General features: G+C 51.8%; 8 protein-coding genes across 8 annotated transcripts; 4 read left to right on the top strand and 4 right to left on the bottom strand.

Moving 5' to 3' along the window:
• Nucleotides 1-1,040: 1,040 nt before the first annotated feature.
• RHO25_004157 (uncharacterized protein) lies at nt 1,041-1,727 on the top strand (the record flags this gene model as incomplete). Its single annotated transcript, XM_023595078.1, has 1 exon — nt 1,041-1,727. The coding sequence occupies one exon, from the start codon at nt 1,041-1,043 to the stop codon at nt 1,725-1,727; it is 687 nt and encodes a 228-aa protein (XP_023456604.1).
• Nucleotides 1,728-2,317: 590 nt separating this feature from the next.
• On the top strand, nt 2,318-3,761 carry RHO25_004156 (uncharacterized protein; the record flags this gene model as incomplete). The annotated part of the gene is made up of 2 exons (XM_023595077.2): nt 2,318-2,554; nt 2,628-3,761. 2 exons carry the CDS (start codon nt 2,318-2,320, stop codon nt 3,759-3,761), a joined length of 1,371 nt encoding a protein of 456 aa, XP_023456605.2.
• A 1,275-nt stretch (nt 3,762-5,036) lies between these two features.
• Nucleotides 5,037-6,062, top strand: RHO25_004155 (uncharacterized protein; the record flags this gene model as incomplete). Its single annotated transcript, XM_023595076.2, has 1 exon — nt 5,037-6,062. The coding sequence occupies one exon, from the start codon at nt 5,037-5,039 to the stop codon at nt 6,060-6,062; it is 1,026 nt and encodes a 341-aa protein (XP_023456606.1).
• A 769-nt stretch (nt 6,063-6,831) lies between these two features.
• RHO25_004154 (uncharacterized protein) lies at nt 6,832-8,597 on the bottom strand (the record flags this gene model as incomplete). The annotated part of the gene is made up of 3 exons (XM_023595075.2): nt 6,832-6,993; nt 7,053-7,297; nt 7,349-8,597. 3 exons carry the CDS (start codon nt 8,595-8,597, stop codon nt 6,832-6,834), a joined length of 1,656 nt encoding a protein of 551 aa, XP_023456607.1.
• A 2,336-nt stretch (nt 8,598-10,933) lies between these two features.
• Nucleotides 10,934-12,253, bottom strand: RHO25_004153 (uncharacterized protein; the record flags this gene model as incomplete). The annotated part of the gene is made up of 1 exon (XM_023595074.2): nt 10,934-12,253. One exon carries the CDS (start codon nt 12,251-12,253, stop codon nt 10,934-10,936), a length of 1,320 nt encoding a protein of 439 aa, XP_023457686.2.
• Nucleotides 12,254-15,193: 2,940 nt separating this feature from the next.
• On the bottom strand, nt 15,194-16,762 carry RHO25_004152 (uncharacterized protein; the record flags this gene model as incomplete). Its single annotated transcript, XM_023595073.2, has 2 exons — nt 15,194-16,480; nt 16,541-16,762. 2 exons carry the CDS (start codon nt 16,760-16,762, stop codon nt 15,194-15,196), a joined length of 1,509 nt encoding a protein of 502 aa, XP_023457687.1.
• Nucleotides 16,763-19,111: 2,349 nt separating this feature from the next.
• Nucleotides 19,112-20,863, top strand: RHO25_004151 (uncharacterized protein; the record flags this gene model as incomplete). The annotated part of the gene is made up of 2 exons (XM_023595072.2): nt 19,112-20,665; nt 20,720-20,863. 2 exons carry the CDS (start codon nt 19,112-19,114, stop codon nt 20,861-20,863), a joined length of 1,698 nt encoding a protein of 565 aa, XP_023457659.1.
• Nucleotides 20,864-21,324: 461 nt separating this feature from the next.
• Nucleotides 21,325-22,091, bottom strand: RHO25_004150 (uncharacterized protein; the record flags this gene model as incomplete). The annotated part of the gene is made up of 2 exons (XM_023595071.2): nt 21,325-21,524; nt 21,578-22,091. The coding sequence occupies 2 exons, from the start codon at nt 22,089-22,091 to the stop codon at nt 21,325-21,327; spliced, it is 714 nt and encodes a 237-aa protein (XP_023457689.1).
• Between the last annotated feature and the right edge of the window lie 1,092 nt (nt 22,092-23,183).

Here is a 23,183-nt window from a genome sequence, read left to right as displayed (position 1 = left end):
GCGCAAGATCGTGTCTTCATGTCAACTACGATGTAGAAGCGGCTTCGTGATCGTCGGCCACTGAGCCCGAAGGGCTAGTGCCAGTCATGTATGTGTCAATCATACAAGTATGAGCGGGATTTTCAGTCCTCACTTCAGCATTTCAATGTTGCGATAAGTGTCCGGAAGGCGGCCGTGGAGTGTGTATAACTGGCCAAAGTAAGATCCATTGGCGACGTTGAAGTATATGTGAGCAGGAAGTCGAAAGGAGAAAGTCAAGCAGGACCTGAACTTGACATATAAGTGAGGCGCGCTTGTCCCGCAGGTTGCGGCTCCCCTTGATAATCTTTCATTCTTCTGCGGAACGACTGAGACTTTCATGGGGGAGGCGAGTTGGTTGAAGGAACTCGTATGTGGTCGTTTTTGAAGGTGCTCCAGAACCGAGCCACTGATGTTCCACACAGAGAGCTGCGAAATGAATCTATGGCACGCAGGGTGAGTTGGACCCAGTGCAGCGCAGTGCAGGCGCTGATGGAAGCAGAAGATTGTATTTGGCTGAGGTCTTGCGTGACGTGTTGATGCTTTGCGCGTTTTTCTTGGGGTTGATTGAGTTGCTCCGGTATCTCAATTCATCGCTAATGTTTCGCAACGCGGTCCGAATGAACGAATGTGTATGTCTTGTTTTTGCGTCTAATTGTCGGATGTCCCACCAGTCTTTCCAGTGCGACCACCCATGCTTGTGCAAAACAAAACATCATAAAATCAGCAGGTGACAGCACGTAGCATCCTTCCGTCGCACAATATATCATAGAGTTTCTTGGTAGAGGTTGGAGATCCTTGGCCTTCGTGCGCTATGTCTTGGTAGGAAGTGCTGTGCCGCCCCCACTGAAGCGTATTGGGTGGTGCTCGACAGAACACTATGATGTGTTATTAGAGCGTGCTCCCATGCGCAGCACTTCTCGTTTTCTTCGCTTGCTTTCGTATCAGCAAAGCATCCAACCGAATCCTTTATACAGCAGCAGGATACAGCAAAACACAGCGACTCACAAATGACAGTTCCGATGCCTTCCCTCAAGACTGCTTCTTGTGTGGTTCTGCTGGCAACAATTTGCGCTGCCCAGTCCGAGGATCGACAGCTCCTGGCCGATGTTGTTTTGGCCCAACAATCCGCGGTCAACTCCAGTATCGAATGCGGAAGATACTATGACGATGTCATTCCTAAGAGTATCGTCATGCGAATCTCTAACAAGGTCACATCGGGAACTTGCTTCAATGTCGCTGAGACATTCTCGCCGAGTTCTTACCCTAACGACACCATCACCGAGTTTGAGGGCATCACCAGCTCTTGCTGGCCCTTAAATTCGTCCTGCCAGTCAGCCTTGCAAGCAGACGGCCTCAACATTTATTCTCCGGAGGCCAACTATACCCATATCGAAGTCAACTTCCGGAATCTCGAAAGCACTGCTACCAAGGAGTTCAGACTGAAGGCTTTCGCCGGAGACCGATGCGAAGAGGACGCGGCAGAGCCATGGTTTTCATGGGGTGGGTGCGGTGAAGATGATGGAACAGCCCACTGTGACGAGTTACCGTACAATGTGAAGAGTCTAAAAGTCGAGCGAGTGGCATCCGATAATAGCACGGAGTGTCTGGTCGCAGCTGAGCGAGGTGCCGGTGCAAGAGTGGGACAGACCGACATCGCAGCGCTTGTTGGAGGTGCGATCGTTGCAGGACTCATGGCCGTGGTATGAGTACTTTAGCTGCTTTGGAAAGAGAAGCTGGAATGACCTTGTGGCGGTGTTGCTCGCGAATAGTGCTTCTCCGTTTCGGAGCTGATAGTCGTTGCTTCAGTGCGTATGTGCCTCCAGCATGTTCTTGGGTATTCTTAAAGCAGCGGTAGCTGCGAAATACAGCATAGCGATCTTTTCGCGATGCCACCTCGACTCATAGAACATGCGATCATATCAAGGTGACCGGGCTCTTGACGTCTTGGTGTACTGTATGCTGCATCGTGTGCGATGCGCGAGGCCGCCGCGGCTCTCCAAAGATTCAGTCATGCTGCCAGTATTATTTATCAATATCGTCGCCGCTGTCACAGTCAATGAGCATCCGCAAGGTGGTGATGAAGAAGACCAGAGAGGGGAAAGACTCAGACACTGGCATGAACTCGGGCGGTCCGAGCTCAAAGCTTAAAGTTATGCATGTGGAAAGTCCGATGCATGACTGTGCACTTCTCTTACCAACCCGTCACCACCACATGAGAGCCTCCGCCGCATTGTTTCGCCCATCTCCGCGAGTGCTCGAGTATCTGATCCGAAAAGGTCGTGTCCCAGCCGCGAACATGGCCGTCGTGGCCGTGCAAGAGCCGCACGAAGAGCCAGAAATTCTCGAACCTCCTCCTAAAGTCGCCGTCACGCCTTGCGATCCATGGCCTCGACCGTACTATCTCGAAGACAACCTCCGACGCGTCGCGCCCTATCATTTCACCTACAATACCTTCTGTAAAGAGCGTTGGCGCGGGAGAGGTTTGCTGGATATCTTCACAGACGAGTTTCGTGACAGACCAGTTGAATACTATGTACGTGTAGGCACAACGTAAAAGAACTGCGCGCAAGAGAGGGATTGTAGACATGTTCTGACCATCGTCGCAGAAAAGTGCGATTGAGAACGGCGCAGTGCAGATCAATGGTAAGACCGTACCTTCGATTGACACAACTGTCAAGAACGGCGATGTCATCAGCCATACCATGCATCGACATGAGCCGCCTGTGACAGCGCAGCCTATTGGTGTCGTGCATGAGGATGAGAATGTCATTATTATCAATAAGCCGGCTGGAGTACCTGTGCATCCTGCTGGAAGGTATAACTACAACTCCGTTGTGGAAATCATGCGGGCTGAGCGGGGGCATGGATTCGATCCATTGCCTTGCAACAGGTTGGATCGTCTCACGAGTGGAGTGATGTTTATTGCTAAACACAAGAAGGCCGCGGTGGACATTACAGATCAGCTCATGGGAAGGACGATAAAGAAAGAGTATGTCGCGAGAGTAAAAGGAAAGTTTCCAGAAGGAGACGTCGTGTGCGAGCAACCAATCCTACAGATCTCCCCGAAACTCGGACTGAATCGAGTGCGCGCGAATGGCAAAGAAGCCAGGACTGTGTTCAAACGACTCGCGTACTACCCTCCTCGAGAACCTGGACTGGATGCGAATGGCAATGTGAAGGAGGGATACAGCATTGTTCGCGCTCGGCCATTGACTGGAAGAACGCATCAACTGCGCGTACATCTTCAATTCCTCGGACATCCCATCACCAACGACCCCATCTACAGTAATCAAAGAGTGTTTGGTCAAGATCTCGGGAAAGCCTCCAGCACGGGCGACGACGATGAAGATATTATTTCTCGGCTCTCCCGTATGGGGAAGTCTGAAGTCGCAGAGGCGGTTGCGTATCACGATGAAATGGTCGACGAGTACAACCGGAAGAAGGCGGAGAAGATGACTGGTGAGCTGTGCGATGTCTGTCAGACTCCATTGTACAGCGATCCTGGTGCGCATGAACTGGGAATTTATTTACACGCCCGAAAGTACAATTGTGCAGAGGGGAGATGGAGTTATGAGACGGATTTGCCAGAGTGGGCTTTGCCGCCACCTGGGTACGAGGGGCCCAAGGAGGCTACGCAGGAGACGGATCCCTTGGCCGTGGATGTCGAGAAGCTGAAGATTTCTAGTGGGCAAGCTGATGAGGCGAAGGCAGAAAAGGGTGCTGAGGGGCCGCCGACATGAAAAGCTGCTGGCGTTTGCGGCATAATGAAACAACGGAAAAGCCGTCCACAGCGGTGCAGAACATTGCCATGCAGAACAACTGGATTTGCAGTAGCAATGAAGTCAGCCACGCTTATGAGGTGCAGCTGCAGAAGTTCCGGAGTCTTTCTGGACTGGTGATATGGAATTCTCCAAGGTCTACGCATAACCCTTGACGGGAGCCCATCTGGCATACGATCAAATATGCCTGAGCAGCTGACGCACCCAGCTCTCCGACAGTGTTGCTTCTGCACAGAGAAGACACGCTCGCAGTGATTCTGGACTAGAAGCTTTCTGCCCGATTGCCATCAAGGTGGATTTGAAGTATGAAAGTACAAAATGAAGCTCATTCTCGTTCTTTGGCAAACCTCTCCTTTTTCCTCCGTTCCGCGCTACCGCCTGTTTGACCATACTCCACTATGGACTGGAGTTTGTCGTATATACCTCGACTATATTTTGTACTCCCTCGAAACAGTCAACGTGCCCCACCTTGAGACCCTCCGCCAAGAGAAACGAGACACACACCCCTGCTGTGCACGCATCTACGATCCTCTGCGCATCGACATCGCCTAGGGCCCATCGCCATAATCGCGCAACAAGACCACAGTTCTAGCAAACGACTACCGCCGAGTGCATCATCTGGTCATTGATGATGACAGATCATGCAACATGCGACAATTCTCCGCCTTCCCCGTGCGACCGCACCTGAAGCTTGCTGCAACAAGGCAAAGCAGATCCCCATCTAGCTATTACAGCTTCTGCTTCCGGCATAGTCGTTTCCCCCCAGTTTGGCCCTCCAGCTCATGACTGGGCGCCGGAGTTACCATTGCTGGAAGCACATTGGCCGGTTGCACATGCAGGGTGAGCTTACTGCATAGCTGACCAAGTTCTTCACCTCGCCTTTTGCCATGGTATAGCTTCCTTTGATGGGAGATTGTGTGCTGGCGGATGTCTGGACTTAGGATGAGGTGTTGACGTTATCGCCGGTGACGGTTGAGGTATAAAGAGCTGGTAGGTTGTTGACATGAAATGGGTTTCGCAGAAACATCCGCTCCGGCAACAGCTCACTTCAGGTTCGAGCTAACATTTAGAGCAATCGGACTACTGAATCAGCTTATCTGGAAGGACGACGATCACAGGCGACTGCTATAAGAGTATCGAAGCACCAAGCTTGCGAAGTCGCACAGAGCTACTCCAATACCTGCCAGCCGCAGATCTACTTTCAAAACAGCTCATTCACAAGTCAGATCTATCACAATGGGCTCCGAACTCCCCAAGACCTTCAAAGCCGCCGTGCTCAATGGCATCGACCAGCCACTGGAGATCAAAGAGCTCCCAATGCTGCAACCTCAAGCTGGAGAGCTCTTGATCAAAGTCCACGCCTGCGGTGTCTGCCACTCCGACCACCACGTCCTACACGGCGACTTCGGTCCTCCAGGCATCGATGTTCTTGGCCACGAGTTCGTGGGCACTGTCGTAGCCGTCCCACCAGAAGAGAAGAAATGGGTCGTTGGCGACCGCGTCGGCGGAGCCTGGCACGGAGGACACGATGGCAACTGCCGTCAATGCTCTCGTGGACAGTTCCAAATGTGCGATAACAAGACTGTCAATGGTGTATACCGTAATGGTGGTTACGGCGAGTACGCTACTCTGCGAAGTGAAGCGGCTGTCCGCATTCCCAAGGACGCCGATCCTGCTGAGGTCGCTCCTCTGCTCTGTGCGGGAGTCACGGTGTTCAACGGTATTCGTCGATTGGGCGTCACTAGCGGAGAAGTTGTTGCCATTCAAGGTCTTGGTGGTCTGGGACATCTTGCAATCCAGTATGCCAGGAAGATGGGTTATCGAACTGTCGCCCTCTCGAGAGGCTCGGAGAAGAAGGACTTTGCCATGAAGTTGGGCGCAACGGACTACATCGATACCCAAGCGGAAGATGTTGGCAAGGCATTGCAAGCTCTCGGCGGCGCTGCTCTTGTCGTTGTCACAGCACCAAACCCAGAAGTCATCTCACCTCTGCTCGGAGGTCTGCAGCCTGGTGGAAAGTTGTTGATTCACGTTGCTGTGGGGCCGGTGCCAGTCGATACTGTTGCTATGGTTCTGAATGCGCTTTCGGTTCATGGCTGGCCAAGTGGACATGCGTTGGACAGTGAGGAGGCGATTGCCTTTGCGAGAACGCACGACGTGAAGTGCTTGATTGAGAAGTTCCCGCTTGACAAAGCCAACGATGCTATGGCACACATGATGAGCGGAAAGGTCAGGTTCAGGGCTGTTTTGACAATGGATTAAGGGAAGAGACAGGTTGTGCGAATACATGATAGCAACGCATGTAGTTCTTGAAGTATCACAAACGTTAAGTAAATCACTGCACTTCCATCAGTGCATCATTGCCTTCCCCCTTGAAGTCTTGCGCCTTTGTGCCCCTGCATCACATTTCGCTCCGCGGATCTCACTCCGCTGCTATCACATCTCAGACAATCTTGCATGAAGCTAAGATCTAGATCTGGAACTATCAAATCACATGCATCGTTCCGCGGTAAGTAATAGAGGACCTCCAGCGAACTCTACAAAACCCCATGATGCAATGCAGATAAAACAGATATGCTTTTGTGATGTGATACTGCCAAGGTAGCGTCCACGCGGACGCAATCCACTGTTAGGCTTTTCAATAGACAAATCGGAAATCTCCGGACAGCTCAAATAGCTCTACTGTAGAGAGACGACCGGTGGTATGTGACTATTGATGATGAGAATGAACGGCTTGGAGCCAGATATTTGTGTTGTCTCGCGACGGCTATGTGCCTTAGTTTCGATGATGATAAGAATAGTTTGTTGTTCTAGTTATACTACTGCAACTCTCAACGGGCATTCATCACAGCCCAGGGTATCATAACGTCGTCATCAGCTCCTTGTGCAGTCCATGAAAAATTGATATGAATAGTGGTCTTTCTTCCCTTTGTAAATTCGCCTGTTTCGCCTTGCGCCTAGCTTTTGTATTTTCTGTCTTCGATGCAATGTAATGAAATGTCGATCGTGTGTTACGACGTTGCTGTTCCTATCATCTGTCGATGAAACTCTGAACTGTCATAGGGTAGTCCGTAGACGATAGAGATGTGGAAGGTCGCTTGCTGTGGGATTCTGGCACGTAGCCGTATGTGTCGGCGAATGTATCGTGGGGTTTGTAGTTTTTGCTTCTGTAGGCTGGGACTTCTTCCATCATCTGGTGGGCAGGAGTCAGTATAGATCTCTCGAGCTCGAAGACATGGAGGGAGTGCTTACCTTGTCGACTTGCTCCAGCGTGAGGCCTTTCGTCTCGGGCACAAATATCCAAGCGAAGAGTGCACAGAATGCACATGTGGAACCCCAGACGAAGAAGACTTTGACGCCGAAAGCACCCTTGTCACCGTCGACGATGAAGGGCACTATGATGCCGATGATGCAATTCCAGAACCAGTTGCTTGCTGTCGACAATGCTACTCCTTTTGATCGGATGGGCAATTGAAAGATCTCTCCGATGACGACCCCTGAAAGATATTAGTTGCTGTTGATGCACGATCAAAGAATGGGGGACTTACATGCTGCAGGTCCCCAAGTTGCTGCAAAAAATGCAATGTAGATACAAACGAACGTGATGAGGCAGTAGTTGGCTGCCTCAGAGTCGGGTGCTGAAACGCCAACAACGGCAACAGCGTATTCGCAGATGCACATAGCCACGGCTCCCCAAATCAGTAACGAGCGTCGTCCGAATTTCTCGATGGCGTAGAATGAGAGTGGTGTGCAGACCACGTTGACCACCGTAGTGATCATCGATATCAGGAAGGCATTCTCCATGTGGACCGATTGGAAGAATGTTACATTGTAGTAGAAAATGAAGTTGATTCCGGTCCACTGCTGCATCATTTGTAGGGCGGTTCCAATGAATATCTTTCGCATGTTCGAGTTCGAGTTGGTGATGCCACCGCTGAAGACGCCCATCCAGGAAACTTCTCCGACTTGTTGTTCATATTGATAGTTGGCCACGATCTCGGATAACTCGTCCTCGATGTACGGTGAAGTAACAGGTTGTCCTCGTACGCGAGCTAAAGCCTTGACTGCCTTGTCGTATCTGCCCTTCTTGACATAGAATCGAGGTGATTCGGGTAGTAGCAGCAGGCCGATGCTTAAAATCAACGCCCACAAGAATTGGATGCCGATAGGTATTCGATATGCGGCGGAGGTATCGTGATCTCTTGATGCGTATCCGACGCAACTTGCCAACATGAGGCCGATAGTGATGGCGAACTGGTATGCTGAGACGATGGCGCCTCGTACTTTTCGAGGAGCCACTTCAGACATGTAGAGAATGTTGACGGCCGACACGCAACCCACACCCAGACCAGCGATGAATCGTCCAGCACAGAGGCCAGCAACTTGTTGCGCTGCCATTTGAACAACCACTCCCGCCATGAAGACGCCACATCCGGGTCCGATCAGCGTTGGTCGACGGCCTATCAAGTCTGCAAGCCATCCGGACGTAAGTGCTCCGCAGAAGGTGCCCAAAGAGAGAATTGAAACAATTAGTGACTTTTCCCACGTCTCGTATGCATATCCGGATGGGTCTGTCGTCGATGGGCGTCCATAATCGCGCTTGAAGCTGTCCATACCCAGTACGCCAGAAATGTAACCAGAATCGTAGCCAAACAGGACTCCAGCAAAGGCGGCGAACGCACACATCGCATAGGCCTTGAGCGTCACTGGTGCCTCGATTCGTTCCACAGAGGCGATGACGACCGGCGCCACTTTGCGTGGATCCATCGCGTACTTCCCAGGACTGTAGTCGGCCATGATGTGTCGCGTGAACAGTTGCGATCACATTTCAATTGAAAGTCGGACGTCGCGTGCTGCGTGGTATTGAATGGAAATGTCGAGGCCAGACCATAGTGGGACATGAAGAAGGATGTATCAGCCTGGGATACCAGGATGGGCAGAATCGTGAGCGTACATGTTCAACGCTCCGAGCCTGCTTTTACAGGACGAAACTATCGATGGTAGATCCCTGCTGGACTTGTACCTGCAGCAGGTCGTCTGCCCACGGGAACCATGCATCAGCATCGTCTGCTTGGCGCTGCCGAAACAACCACGAATCAGAGGGGCGGGAAGCCACATCTCAGCTGGTCGGCTCGAGGACGGATGTGGGGATCAGCCATCCGCGCCATCCACGAAGGGAATCGTGGCCGTGCTACACTTCAAGCGAGTGCAAATCCTCAAAGTCGCACCATGCCCGTTTCAGGGCGGAGGCGCTTCATGCGCTGGCTGCGACGCGCAAAATGCTCTGCCTTCTGGAAACGTTCCACGGTTGTTCTCCGAGAGCTGTTTGACCTTTCATTTGCTGTGAGCAATGGGCATTCCGACGGGTAGGCTCCTCCATGGTACTCTATAGGTGGCTGGTAGTATCCTGTACAGTCATTGCGTGAGAGAGTGTATTGCCAATCTTGGAGACACTGCGCCGCTCACAGCCGGGCGCGTGATATTACGCTAGGCTAACTGCCGATCAGCGTCGAAAGGGCCTGCGCCCGTCTGCTCCTCACTGGTTGGCGATCTGCCCATGTCAACGGCAGATACCACAGGGACTACTGAAAGGCAAGTGGTATGGTTTGAGTGCTCGTTGTCCGCGGATCGTGATGGCGAATTGTCGCCTCCTTTTCTCAGTTCACATGCGCTGCCTGTCGGGAGTTTGCGCCAGTGATGCGTAAGATTAGCAACCAGGGAAGTTGACGCAACGGCAGAGCGTGCGGAGATGGGGTTGTGGCTTCAGCCTTCACGGACGGTCTGGACCGCGGCGTGAGGCGTGTTTGCGCTCGACGCCGTTCGCGGATCACACCTGCTAGTGGTTTCTTTGAGCATGTTGATAAGACCTCAATTCCGCGTCTCCATGGTATGACGAACGTATACTAGCTGTGCAGTGGCGGTTGTGCAGAAAGGTATAGGCGACAGTCTCATAACGCCGGATGAAGTGACGCCTCCTGGACAAATCAGCCGACATTCAGCCAGCATCCACGCACATGGCACTCCTGGTCGAGGCGCAGGTGCTCTCTGGACCTCATGTCCACTGACGACCTGTCTCTCCTGTGTACCTCACACGGTCGCCACATGGTACCTCTTCGGAGCCCGCCTCTCTCTCGTGGACCATGGCATTTGTTGGTCCTCAATTTTGCCGCACAGTGGCGAACACGGTCACACCTCAGTGCAGCTTATGTGAGCCTGCAAAGTATACCGGAAACCCGAGTCCCTCCTTCGTGTACGCGAAGGTTTGCACAAGCATAGTGCACACAGTCCACGGATGCGCGTTCCTTGTGCTGCATCTCAACGGCCTGCGCGTCATGTCTCCAGACAACCGTTGATAAGCAGTACGAGATTTGCAAGGGAGAACGCAACCCAAACTCCTTGAACAGGGATCTTTGCATGTCTACACACCGGCCGTGTGTATGAAGAGTTGAACAAAAGTCACTGCAGCAATCAGCGTACAAAGGATGGCTCCGTGCTACTGGCACTTGTAATGGTGCGGCAACTTGCCGGAGAATTCGCGAGTCGTGCAAGCCACAAGAGCTATCGTGGCGTTGCATGTGCATATGTACGACACAAGGTTCTGTAACCAGTGAACAGCTGCAGAGCCGATGGTCGGAACCTCCTACAAGCAATTTCCCTGTCTGGCTTTGCCACATCATCCGGATATGCGAGAGTATTATGCGTGAGTTTCGCTTGTCGGATCGTTTCAAAACGTTAGAATGCTATACAAGAGAACGGCGTCCACCGACGTGGACGCTATTAGGAGACAGAACGCAATTCTAGCCGGCGACGCAGTCGCCTTTGCTGATTGCACATTCTGTGTGCATCCAAAGTGACTCTTCTGTGTGCAGTCAGAGTAGAGCAGAGCTACGTCGCGTCCTTTTTTACTTTCTTCCGTGCATGGTAGCCTCTGGAATGATCGGCTTGCTCAAGGCAGGGCGTGAGTTCACCTCTGCTTCTTCATGGTACTGGTTTGTTCTGTCAGAAATTTGCACTCGAGTGGCGATCTCATAATGTCCAGGTAGAGTCCCGCAAGATGTCGGAAGAAAGCTCATCTGTCTTGAGATACAGGCTTCCAAGGCAGCGTACTTCCCGTGAGTCTCCAGCAGATGTCCTCATTTGCCTGTTAGTATTCCCGCGTCACTCGACTGTGCACCAGATGTCGGGGTCGTTCCGAACACATTGTTCTTCACACTCTTGCTCGAAAAACTCTCGGCACCCTTCAGCACGTCGTCCATGAATCCGCCAAAGAGATCTGCAAGAATATTGGCTGGCTCTCCGTCTTTGGTGAAATCCATATCTCCCATGATTTCATCTCCTCTTAGCGGCTTTCCCAAGAATATGCCCACCAGCCCCTTGACCACCCGCAACGGAATTAGAACAGTCAATGCAACAAGACTCGAGGAGCCAATGAGTACTGTCCCGAACACCATTTGCCAGGCCTCCTCGGCATCCAGATACTTGAGCATCGGGCTGATGATTGTATCATCCATCCAATTCTCAGCCTCGCTAACATGATACAGAATATGGTTCTTGTTGTCCCAGTAGTTCTTGTTCATGTACTCTCCAAAACGCTCGAATGCCTGGTTCTGAGGATCATATGGCTCGAACTGCTCGTACAATCGGTCGCCCGTCATGATTGACAACATTTGGTTCTGAAACGAAGGAAATGTGGTCCATGGAAGTCCGGTGTACGCGTCCTTCAGTGGAAATTCAATGAGTCGCACTGTAACTGATCGCAGGTCTTCAGCGTTCCCGCGATAGGTGAAGCCAGTCTCCTCTGTATCAAGAATTTCTTCTTCTTCAACCAAGAAATGCACCAGAGCTGGGCTTCGCGTGTTCCACACTCCACAGAGGAAGCTTGCAGTGCCGCTGCATTGCGCAAAGTATAGACCCGTCTGGTTAAGCTTGCGGTCACCTTGAGCGTAATTGATCGCGTAGATGAAGTCTGAGTCCCATGGGAAGAAACGAAAACCGGAGTAGGTTAGGAACACCCACTGTTCTCGGGGAGCTTCTGGCTTGCTGCATCTTGAAGTGGGCGAGATGTCGCGTACAAGGTTCTCGATGTCGGGGTATTTGTCAATTGGGAGGTCCTCCCTAGGGATGCCCTCTTCATCATAGTATTGCTGTGGCAGCATAAAGTCCAACTTCGACAGGAAATCATTGCTATTGATCCGCATTGTGTGAAAGTCATTGTGAGTGTCCTGGAATTGGCGAAATGATGGGGCGTCGCCGCCTACGCCCCAGTCCGACATGGAGTCTTTGACATCGTAGAGAAATCTGTCAGTATTGGCCGTAACTTGCTGTTCGAACCAAAATGCGAGGGAAATGCCGGAGATGATTGTAACGAGCAGAGGAAGGAATGTTGCTGGAAGCGTTAGCAAGAATGGCCACTTGAACGCTTTCCAAACGAAGCGAAGCAATGCTCGAATCATGGCCGGAAGCTGCCAGCAGAAATTCTTGCCGCGTTGGAGAAGCTGGTTGTCAGTCGTGAATTCAAAGTGTGTCTCGCGAATTGGTAAGAAAAGCAACAAGAGATGTCGATAAGCAACGACAAGCAAATGCTTATCGTCTCGTACAGCATTTTTCAGCTGTGCCGTGTTTGCCCTACCACGCTTTGTTGCCTAATCGGAGTTTGCAGGTGAAAGGAGGTGGCGGAAGGATGCAGAATGACCGAATGTTTCGGTTCCGAGCCACTTGCGCGCCGACTGCCAACGTCAAGCAAGCTCAAATGCCTGCGCTGGAAGTTCAGCTGCTCATGACGGGCGCAGTGGTCTGGCAGAAAGTTGTTGTGTTTCCGGAGTCAAATTGTGCGCTGACTTCCAAGCCCGGCAGACTTTCCCAGAAAATGTGTGAGGATTGCGGCTGTCCGTTACCAGCACTCCTGCGTTTCATCTGTACATTGATATTCAGTTTTCCGAAGCTTCCGCTCGCCAACAATCCCGCGGCGCAGATGGAATAAGGTCTGCACCAAAAGCAAATGATACGTCCGACGAAGCGGCGAGGTGGTCGTATTCGGACCAGACAAGACTGCGGGACAGAGCCCAGCGATATCCGCTCCCTCTCCCGGCGTTGGCGGAAACCAGTAGATCTGTCAATATCGCTAAGTCGCTCTGCTCGTCAGTATGCAGGTCTGCCAGAGCTGGGTTGAGCTGGGCGGTGCTGGCTGCAGTTTGCCGTTTGACGCGCTGCCAGTGCAAGGCCGGCAGCGAGGTGCATGTCGTCGATGCTTCATCGAGGTCGCATGGACTTCGCCGGTGCGCTGTGCCCATCGCGGCGAGCGTTTCGCGGTGCCTTTGGTGTGTGGTGTGCAGTGCGAGGTTGGTGTTGGCGGCGCTCGAGATGTTTGCGCTGGACGACGGCTTGACCTCACCTCCTGCCGGCATACATAAATATAGCCCCTCACAGCACACTGCAACGCACCACCACGTATTCAAACACTCCAGAATGATGTAGTAACGAGCTTTGAATGCAGACAAAGCTTTGCGTACAAGGAATTCTCTCAGCATCACGTTGGGCGCTCACGCATTCACCTCCTACCGAGATGTAATCGCAGTCACGCATGTTGACCAGCAACTTACAAAGCTGTGTGCGCATTGTCAAAGCTATAGACAGTCGATTGTAATGCTACAGTACTGTTTGCTGCAATCTCTCCTTGGTGCTAAACGCGAGAGACTCGAAATTCCCCCATAGCCCCATAAATGTCTTATTTTGCAGCTCATCACAACTTCGAAGGGTGTACAGCCTGTCATCTTGTTGCAAAGATCGATTGAATCGTGTTGGAATCATCAAGAGAGTCTGTGACTTGACTCCGAACGTGTCCTGGGCCGTGGCGGATGAAAAGTAATCTGTAGCATCGATATGGCACTTCTCACACGCATATGGATTATTGTCTCGATCACTTCCAGTCATGTTGCGAGCTTCCAAAATTGATATAGTGTAACCTTGTTAGTTACAATGCAGGGTCAGAAGTGCGGATACAGTGATAGTCAAAGGGTGAAGCGAAAAAAAATTATGGTCAAAAAAATCGATTGTACCAATTTCGACTGCGGATATGTTAGAACAAGCTGTTATATCAATGAACAGCTAATTACTTACGCAGCAAGGGGCTCGAACCCTCAACCTTTGGTGTGCCAGACTGCAGCGTGAGCTGTAGAACCGAAAACCAACCTAGGAGGTGTGAGTGAAGTGCATTTTCGTGGAGCGTTGAAGTTGGAACTTACGCGCTACCATTGCGCCAACCTGAAGCTTGTTAGACGCTGATGACGATGTAGAAGCATTGAATGCAACTTACCACCCTGATTGGATGAGGTGCGAGATTGTGGTGCAAATATGGAGATGCAGATTGAAAATTTCACTTGGCTTCGAAAAAGCTTGGCAGGGACCCACCTTCCGCCAACTGGCACCACAACACCATTCACGCATTGCTATTAGCTTCGCAACTCGTCTGTAGCATTCTGTCCATGGCCGAGATTGACCATGTCGTCGTCGTGCGCTCGCAATGACGGCCACTGCCTTGGTGATGCATGCATTCACGCTTACACCCCTGCTCTATTCACGCACACCGCACCTTTTCCCTCCGAATGAAGAGCTCATAGACGCAAAGTACACATGGCTATCGCTCATAGAGCATCTGCTGACATTTAGTGTAGGCTCTGATGATTTTCATCAGCTACCAGAAGATGTCCTAGCAGTACTGATCATCGCCTTTCCGTTTTCGACCGCCAACGATGGTGGATGGAACAAGGCCTGATCAGCTCAACCTTCCACCATCGCCATGCATTCGAATACTGCCCAATACATACTTAGTCTTACCGTGCTAACACATATACGAACACTAACGAGGAACATTCACCTCAATGTTCTCTCTGACATTCTCAAATCAACCTCCCACCTTTCTTGTACCGTACTGTGCTGCTTCCCATGCTATCATTAAGCATGATCCAGATCACCAATCACATGATGTTCGTCGAGCGTCTCAACACATAGATCCATTACCAAGAAGGCTGTAACATTCACTTGTCACCCAACCCAAATGTAGCAGGATAGATTTTGGTGCTGATCTGTACACAACCGTCAATGATCGATTCAAACTTGGAAGCAGTCATTGCACCATGCCATTTCAATTTTTGCAAGTCCACCTAGTAGTTACACTGGCAAGCTTCTTGGAGCTGGCCTCCAAGTACATATGCTACACAATTTGGGTATCATTTTCCAATTCAAAAATTCATCGCATCCGCCTAGTCGTATCACGTTCTCGCATCGCTCGCCATCCCCATTTCGTCATCTTCATCAGCTCATAGCCTCTGGTGTCTGCCATTTCTCGGCTCTCAGTGACCATAACGCGAAAGTTCTCGAAGCTCCTCCTCGTCATCTCACTTTCGCTCATTCGACACCCTAGGCGACTGTTCAGTCGTCTGTGCACTCTGGTATCCATAGATCCCCAAGCCAACGCTCTGAGGCATCGTCGTATGAGTATCAGACCTCATTCTCGGCTGAATGGGCCTGGGCGGGACAGCTGCAGACGTCTTCTCGTATATCACCGACCCGACTGTCGTGCCGCTGTAGTTTGTTCGCAAGGACATAGAACTCTTCTGGCTCCGAGCAGTTAGAGGTCTCGTCACAGTGGACACAGTACCTTTGCTGGCAGCTGACAGTGCTCTCTTGCGGCCGTCGTGATGATCTTGCTCTTCCGTTATTGCCGAGAAAGTTTTGCCTCGTGCTCTGGAAACACGCTGGCCATTCTTCTCGTCCAGAATGTAATCCTGCGAAGCACGTTTCGACAAGCTTTTCCTATTTGCATTCTTGTTCCCTTCGACGTCTTTCTCCCACCAAGACTGCCATGCTTCGAAGCTTGTGAAGATCTTGGGCTGGCTTTTGCTCAATCGGTTCAACTTGGCCATCTCGTCGAGAGTGAGCGAGGAGGCTGCAGCTCCGCCAGATATGCGATCTCCTGTAAGGCTCTTCTCGTAATCGTCATCATATCGCTCGCCGACATATTTTGGGGCAACGTGTCGGAAGAATGACCGCATGCTCGGGAGGCAGCCGCAAATGATGACCAGATTCGTTTCGATGCAGAGCCAGATGGCTGGTTTTGAGATACTCCATGTCGCGTCTGCGGAGTGGATTGCAGCAGGCAAAAGGGCAAGTCTGACGATACTTGCGATAAGTGTTAGTACACCAACGAAAAGCATCGAAGCCAGTCCAATTTTCTGCATTCTAGGAATCTCCAGCTTCAAAATCATCGGGACAGGAATGCCGAATAGCAGAAGAGTCGTGCCAGTATTGAGCCCGGCGTGTCCAAGATAGATGGCGTCTTTGTCCAGGCATTTTCCAACCCTAATCGTCAAATCCCAGCTCATGTCGACCGGCTTGCAAGCAAAGATCACAGCAAAGAAAAGTGCTGTGCTGTAAACAATGATGAGAGTCCCAATGGCGTATATCAGGTATCGGAACCAGCGGGAAGGAGAAAGCTTGTGGTAATAAACCAAAAGAGACAGTTTGGCGATGGCCATCGTAAAAATGTATAAAGCGCCGGCGCTTATCGTGGTTAAGGGAAGAGACTCTTTGGCCTGAGAAAGTGAAAGGTCCCAGAGGTGGACACTTATGAGCTCGGTCGCCCAAAGGTAGATGAGTATTGCTTGCAAGGAGATCGAAAGCATCTGCAACAGCTGGTCAGCTGAAGGTCATATCGGTCGACTGACTGTTGGAGGAAAAGTTACCCAAGCCACGACAATTGCAGCATCGTCAATTCCCCATCGTCGTGAAGCGAACGCTCTTGTGTAGATTCTCAGTGAAAGAAAAGCAGTTGAAACGACCATCCCCAGTATTGCTAGAACCACTCCAGCGTCTCTATGCTGTGTCACCGGGTTTTCAAGGTTCGCTGTGTACCCTTCTGGTGCCGGCATCGCGGCGGTCGTGCTTAGGTCCACTGGAGAGGACATGTTGTCGAAGAGAATGTGTGGTCGTGATGATAGCCAGTATCCGACAGTCTGGAAAATACTCCAAATCCTCAAGTCATATCGTTCATTGTGTCCTATTTCTGGTGAGCAAGTCGCAAAGAGGCACGATCCGGGGAGAAGGCGTGATGCGAGAGCTTTCTATAGATGTGATTCATCAATGTTTCCAGTAATTCTGAAACGACTAGGCCCAATGTCCCTCCGAACTCGCCGAGCACCACGATACCGAGGATTCAACCATGGGGCTGTACAGCCTTGGCCGGATGCATCTCCGGGTGCAGAGCGAGCGAGCATGCAGTATTCAGTGACGTCGCATTGTTAGTCGAGGTTGTTCTCGCATTATTCGGCTCGAAATGGATAGCCTGTCTTCTCTGGCCTCAACACGAGCGAATGACATTCGTAGTGGCCGATCAATGGGTGAGTGCACGTGGAGAAGCGATGTTCCAGACCCTCGACTAGGGTTGGTCTTGATTGTTTCTCATTTCGTTTGAAGGCCTTTGTGGATTTTACTTGCGGGTTGCTGCAAGTATGTCCCATCTATGGTATATGATGACGCTCGCTCTGATGGAGGCAATCGCGTCATTCATGGGAATTGGCTGCTCTCATTGTTATCGGCTCGCAGCTCCCCGAGCTGGTATGCCAACACCGCAGCCGGTTTCAAGGTCCGTGGTCGAGTCTCCTTGGCTTCCTGGCGCTCAGGCATATGCTGATGCCTGCCCTCATCGGGGTGCCCGTGATGTCCATTTGCGCGTAGCAGGGCGGGGTGTCGAAGTTCTCTATCACCAATATCGTGGTCTCGATGTTGTTTGTTCTTTGGACCTCCAAATGGTCGCACGCAGCTTTGCCAAGCATTCTCGCGTGGCTTTCGCTCCTGCTTCATCCTTGTCGGCGCTCACAGGCACATTCCCGGCAGACCACCACAATCCCAGTCCGACGAGGTCAGCACAGACGCTACAGCTCCTAGCAAGGCTAGCATTCGGGTCGGCGTGTGTTGGCGGCGATGACGGAAGCAGCTACGCCATTGCCGGTTGCACGAAACCACCTGTCAAGCCATCCCTTTGGTGACTCGTCGACAATAGTCAGTTCGCGCTAATAATCCTGGAAGCCCACTCTGCAGAGATCATCTAGGTTAGATTCAGATTGGTGCGTCTCGCTAAGCAGGGTATTCAGCTGGCCGGATAACCAAATATGGTATAGACTGGACCCGATTATCGATGGTAAACAGGGTGGGTGTTCGTGCCAAGTCACCGTGAAAACAACTAAAGGGATACCATCGGGTCGACAGACGGACGACGTTCGCTATTTCTGGATCACCAAGAGGATAGTATCGGTCCGATGGAGGTCGTCAGCGTCGCATACAGTTGTTGCTATTGCTTGATGGAAGAACTGTGAGTGTCGTTTGTTAAGTCCGGCAATACTGATGATGACCATGCGATGTCCTTGGACGTTGGCCATCACACAATCAGGGAAACCACGAACGACATTCTTCATGATGACGAGCACTCTTCAAGCTCTGCGTCAAGTTTTGGACAGCCAGATGCATCTGTTACGATCATGCTGGAACTCGGCCTTCCAGATCCGAGCCCTCTCTTGAATCGAAGCCAATCTGACTGACCAGCGAGCAATACTTCGTCACGGAAAGCCCTTCTAAGAGCATCGACACGTGTATTGCTCTCCGTCGAGGACAAGAATCAGGTTCATCACAACTTCTGCACGCCTCATCAATTTCTATTCCCATCAGCGGTCGTGACAGAGCTCCCCGCCGACCCCTGCGAAACTTGCAGGCTTGGGTCCCGCACTGCAGACTCCGATGTTGCGACTCTGCAATTGTGCATCAAGTATACACCATTCGAGCTAAAACAAGTAACCTGATGCCATTGCTGTACTCTGCAAAGTACATGTCCTGCTCACAGAACTGAGCGAAGGTATCTTGAAGCGGTGAAGCCCCGGCTTCGCTCGTTGCCTGGTGAGCCGGAACGACAAGGCTCAATTCTGATGTCAAGTTGAATGCTTTTCACTCGTACTTACCAAAACGAACAGTAAGTATAGGCTTTCATTGAACGAGAATTTGTACGTCACGAGCAGACACGAAGCAGCACTGAGCCACGGAAGACTTGGTCGCTCAGGAAGCACATTCATCACTCTCCCAAGGTCCTGCCCAAACAGTGCCGACTCTCACCATTCAAGCCAGGTCATTGAACAAGGTGTCATTTTTCTTAGCAGGCGTGTTGGAACGAAGCGTTCGTCCTCATACACTCAACAAGAAGACTGCTCGATCGGAAAAAACATTCTGAAGAGATTTTGCCGAACCAACCTTGAGCTTGCTATATCTTGATGAAGATGAAGAGCCTCCCCCGAAATCGTCCTCTGGACTACCTCATACTGCTGGCCTCAGCAACAGCAGCACTCGAGACATCGTTTCTCGGTCCCAACCCCTGCTGCGAAGCCCTATATATGTCACCACATATTCCCTCTCCTCATCTCCATTATCCAGGCGAGACATCTCACAAGGAACTACAAAGAACACCACAATACCTCAATAATCATCACTTCACTCCACCATGTTTCTATACTCCCGATGCTACGGACGAAGTCGCTCAAGCGATCAAGATACTCCTTGCGACCAACAAAACCATATCTCGAGGATGCAAATTCGCGATACGCAATGGCAATGACCACACTTCGGGAGTCTACTCCAGCCCATCCAATACCGATATCATGATGGATCTCCGGAAGCTCAACAGCATAACGTATCATTCATCGAATTCTACGCTCTCTGTGGGACCTGGAGCAACTTGGAGAGAAGTCTACACTTACCTTTCTGAGCTTCCAAGGTCCGCATCACAGCCCAGAAACGACAATGAAGCCGACGGCGAGTCTGAACTGACGTTTTCGACGCCGAAATTGATCTCCGGGCCTCCTCCTCTCCTCCTCTCGTCACCGTCTACCACTCTAGATTCTAGCATATCGGACTTCTTCCTATCCTGTACACCCGCTATCCTCTCACTGGGACGAGGCCCCTCCTGTGATACCGTGGCCAATTTCGAAGTCGTACTAGGAGATGGCGGCTGGCTGGTCAACGCCAACGCGAAAGAACACTCGAATCTGTTTAAAGCGCTGCGATCAGGAGGAGCGGAAGCAAATCTTGGGTTAGTCACGAGGCTTGACCTGCAAGTGGCAAATATTGAAGACGGAGGGATTTGGGGAGGAGTAGTCAAGTATCCTGAAAACACGGCTGAGGAACAGTTTAAGGCTCTGGCGGATTTCGTGGAGAATATGGGGAAGAGGGAGAGTGGGAGCGAGATTGCAAGCGTAGTCGTAATGGAGAAATACTCATCTTCAAACGGTCCCGGAAAACTGGAATTCTGGAACGCATATGCCAACATCGCTCTCCCAAGAGAAAAAGCAGACACCTCAGACACCGAACCTGCCCACCCACCTCCCGCCCTACAACCCTTCCTCTCCATCCCACACAACACATCCTCCACAACCAAACACCACCTCAACCCAACCTCCCTCTTCCTCTCCCCCGCCTCCGCCTCCGCCCCCCAAGCCAAAACCCACTACCTCAAAACCTTCACCGTCATCCTCCCCGCCTCATCAACACTTCTCCTCAAAGCTCACCTTTCCCTCCTAACCGCAATCTCCAATCTCGAAGAAACAGCCATCGGCTCCTGGACCGTATCCGCGACATATCAACCCCTTCCAGCGACATCCGAGTCAGAAGCAGCTCATATCCACTACGAAGCATTCTTCGAATATCAGAATCTCAATGGGAAACCAGCTCAAGATGGACTTTTCCGGAAACACGCAGAGGAACTGCGGAAGGGGATAGAGGGGGAAATTGAGAAAGTGGGCGGGAGAGATGTGAAAGTGGGTGGTTTTCCAGTGAGTTCATTCTTGTTGCCTCTTTGGGTTGCCACCAGCTGATACGGATACTAGTCCTCTACCGCAAATGCCGAAAATCTACGCGAGATCGCCGCGCGATACGATCCTGAGGGGGTATTCAGATATATGGTTGCCTCTTCCAGTGGTTTCAGATTTTCTGGAGGTGGGAGTGAGGGCTCTGCACGCGCGGAGTTGTGAAATTTGTCAAAAAGCAAGCAATTGAAGGGTCTTTTTCCAAAAATCAGAGGTGGAGGATAACTCAATCAACTTGTAAATGCATGATATAGCAACGCTCATATCTGCTCTCACTTCTATACAAAGATTCTCTTCCTATGCTTCTTCTACTTCTCTCTCTCTGCTGCCTTCTCCTCCGCCCCGGCCATTCCATATGTATGCCTTCTGGCTGTCCGCTGGTGTGGGACATGCTGTCCAATGCAATGCTAAATTGAAAGCCGTCCGAATGTTGACTGCTCTTCTGTTGCTGATGATGGTGCCAAAATGCTCGCGTGATGTCGTGTCCCTTTCAAGAGAGTTTCCTGCTCAACTCCAACGCCAAAAATGCTGCAAAGTAAATCTCAACGATATGCACCTGTCTCCGTATCTTGCGCCGTGTTGCTATACAAATTTGTACAAGTGCTCTGAGATGTGGTAAGCTTCTCTCACCCCTGCGCTGGAACTGCGAGGTGGGAGCGGTGAAGCGCCAGTGCGAGATCCTGTTCGGTAAAAGGCTGATGGTCGTGTGCTGTGCTCATAGGTTTGGCGAGGTTGTTCGCGTGGCCAGCCGTGCCGCTGTCTGCTGTTCGTGGTCGCTCGAGCGGCTGATATCGCTGGTCTTTCGATTGGACTCGTGACAAGCCAACTACGATTCTGCGTTAGTCCCTGTCGTAGCTTCTCAATGTCAGTCAAACTCACCATTGTGTACATCATCATCGCCATCGGCCTCGGGCTCGGTCTTCAATGTCGTGGGCACTGCCACACCCATGTGCATCGGAGCGCCCTCCCGGTGTCGCACATTGCCCTTTTCTGCATCACCGCTACCACTCGTGATACTGTTGCTCCTGCCGCCGTCTGTGCTTTTTCCGCTGAAACTCTTTCTACCTAAGCTGATCCAGCTGCTCCTTCTGCTCGCCGGAGTCTTGGCGACGCTGTTTCTCCGACTTGGTGCTCTGGTTCCCATGGGACTGTACTGGCTCTGGAAGCTCTTCCTCCTCCATGCGTCTGCGAAACTGAACGCTTCTAATTTATCCTTGTGCTCCTTTTTGGGAGGCGCTCGGTACTTTGGCCTTGGCATGGGTTCGCCGGGTTTGTAGACATTGCTTGGCCATCGTTCATCAGAAGCTTTCGAGGAGCCTTTGGAGGTTTGAGAGCCGCGGTCCGATTTGGACTTGGACTTGAAGAGGAATTTGACCTTTTCTCGGATCGCCATGTCTGCGGAAGGGTGTGTATACTGAAGTGAAGGTGCTGAAGATGCCCTAGGCGGATATTCGTCTCATTGAATCGGCAAATGCCGAGCAGTATCGCGTTGGTTGCCCAAGTCGCGGATGGGAAGCGGAAGCGGCCAGTGGAATCCTGGGAGGTGAGGTTACGTCAGGCGATGGATGGATTGGGAAGGTGTCGGTTGGCGAGAGCGGGGAGAGCAGTGGATGGCGTATTGTGTGTCTCGGAAGACGAGAAGGAGTGTTGTTCAGCTGGCAGAGGGTGTTCTATGTCGAGGGCGCATGAAGTGCAGGGAGCGGAGAGATAACAGAGGGTGGCTCTGGATTCTGGAAGGATTGGAATGGCATCCAATGTGGGGAGGAACAGGCTCGCAGCGCGCTACGCTGAGCCCGCGCGGTCGACGAGGCAGTTTTGGGGTTAGTTGGAGCCATGGTGCGGGAGGTCACGGCAAAGAATGGGACGACGGGTCAACAAAGAGCGAGAGCCAAAGCCGATGCGCCGCGTTGAATGTGGGAGGAATAGCAGACGCGCTGCAGTTCCTTGCAGGTGGGCGGCGAGGTGACGACAAGCCCTTCTACTACTGCCGTTCGTGTCCCGAATGGGGAACGGAGTCCTTCGATGTATGGAGGGCGTTATGCACGCGGTGGGGTTGGATGCATAAGAGTGCATGGCGGCGGCGTGGCACTCCGCCATGTCGTTGAGCTCCCACCGGACGCCCGCTCGCTCACCGTTTCCACTCAGCATTGCAGCCTCAGGACTCCAGAGTTGTCCGATCGGTCGGAACAGTCGGGCATTGGCGAGGTCAACCAACGACCAGGGCTCGCATATGCCCATGTCCGCGCGGATCTACAACTTCAACTCCCTCACTGCATCTCGACTGCTTTCATCATGCACATCGTATCTGTCTCTCCAAGCGCCACGCGTAGCGTACCACCCGCAGACAGGTCCGAGGAACACAAATCACGCCTCCGCCCTGCATTGACGGACAGCCGCACGCGAACCACGTCATCTGCAGCATCGAGCAGCCCAATCGACTCTCTGCAAGATCTCACATACTCAAGCGCATCGTTGCCCAATCTCT

Source organism: Cercospora beticola, chromosome 3 (assembly GCF_033473495.1).
Source record: "Cercospora beticola chromosome 3, complete sequence".
Taxonomy (NCBI): domain Eukaryota; kingdom Fungi; phylum Ascomycota; class Dothideomycetes; order Mycosphaerellales; family Mycosphaerellaceae; genus Cercospora; species Cercospora beticola.
This window is presented reverse-complemented; position numbering and strand designations above follow the sequence as displayed.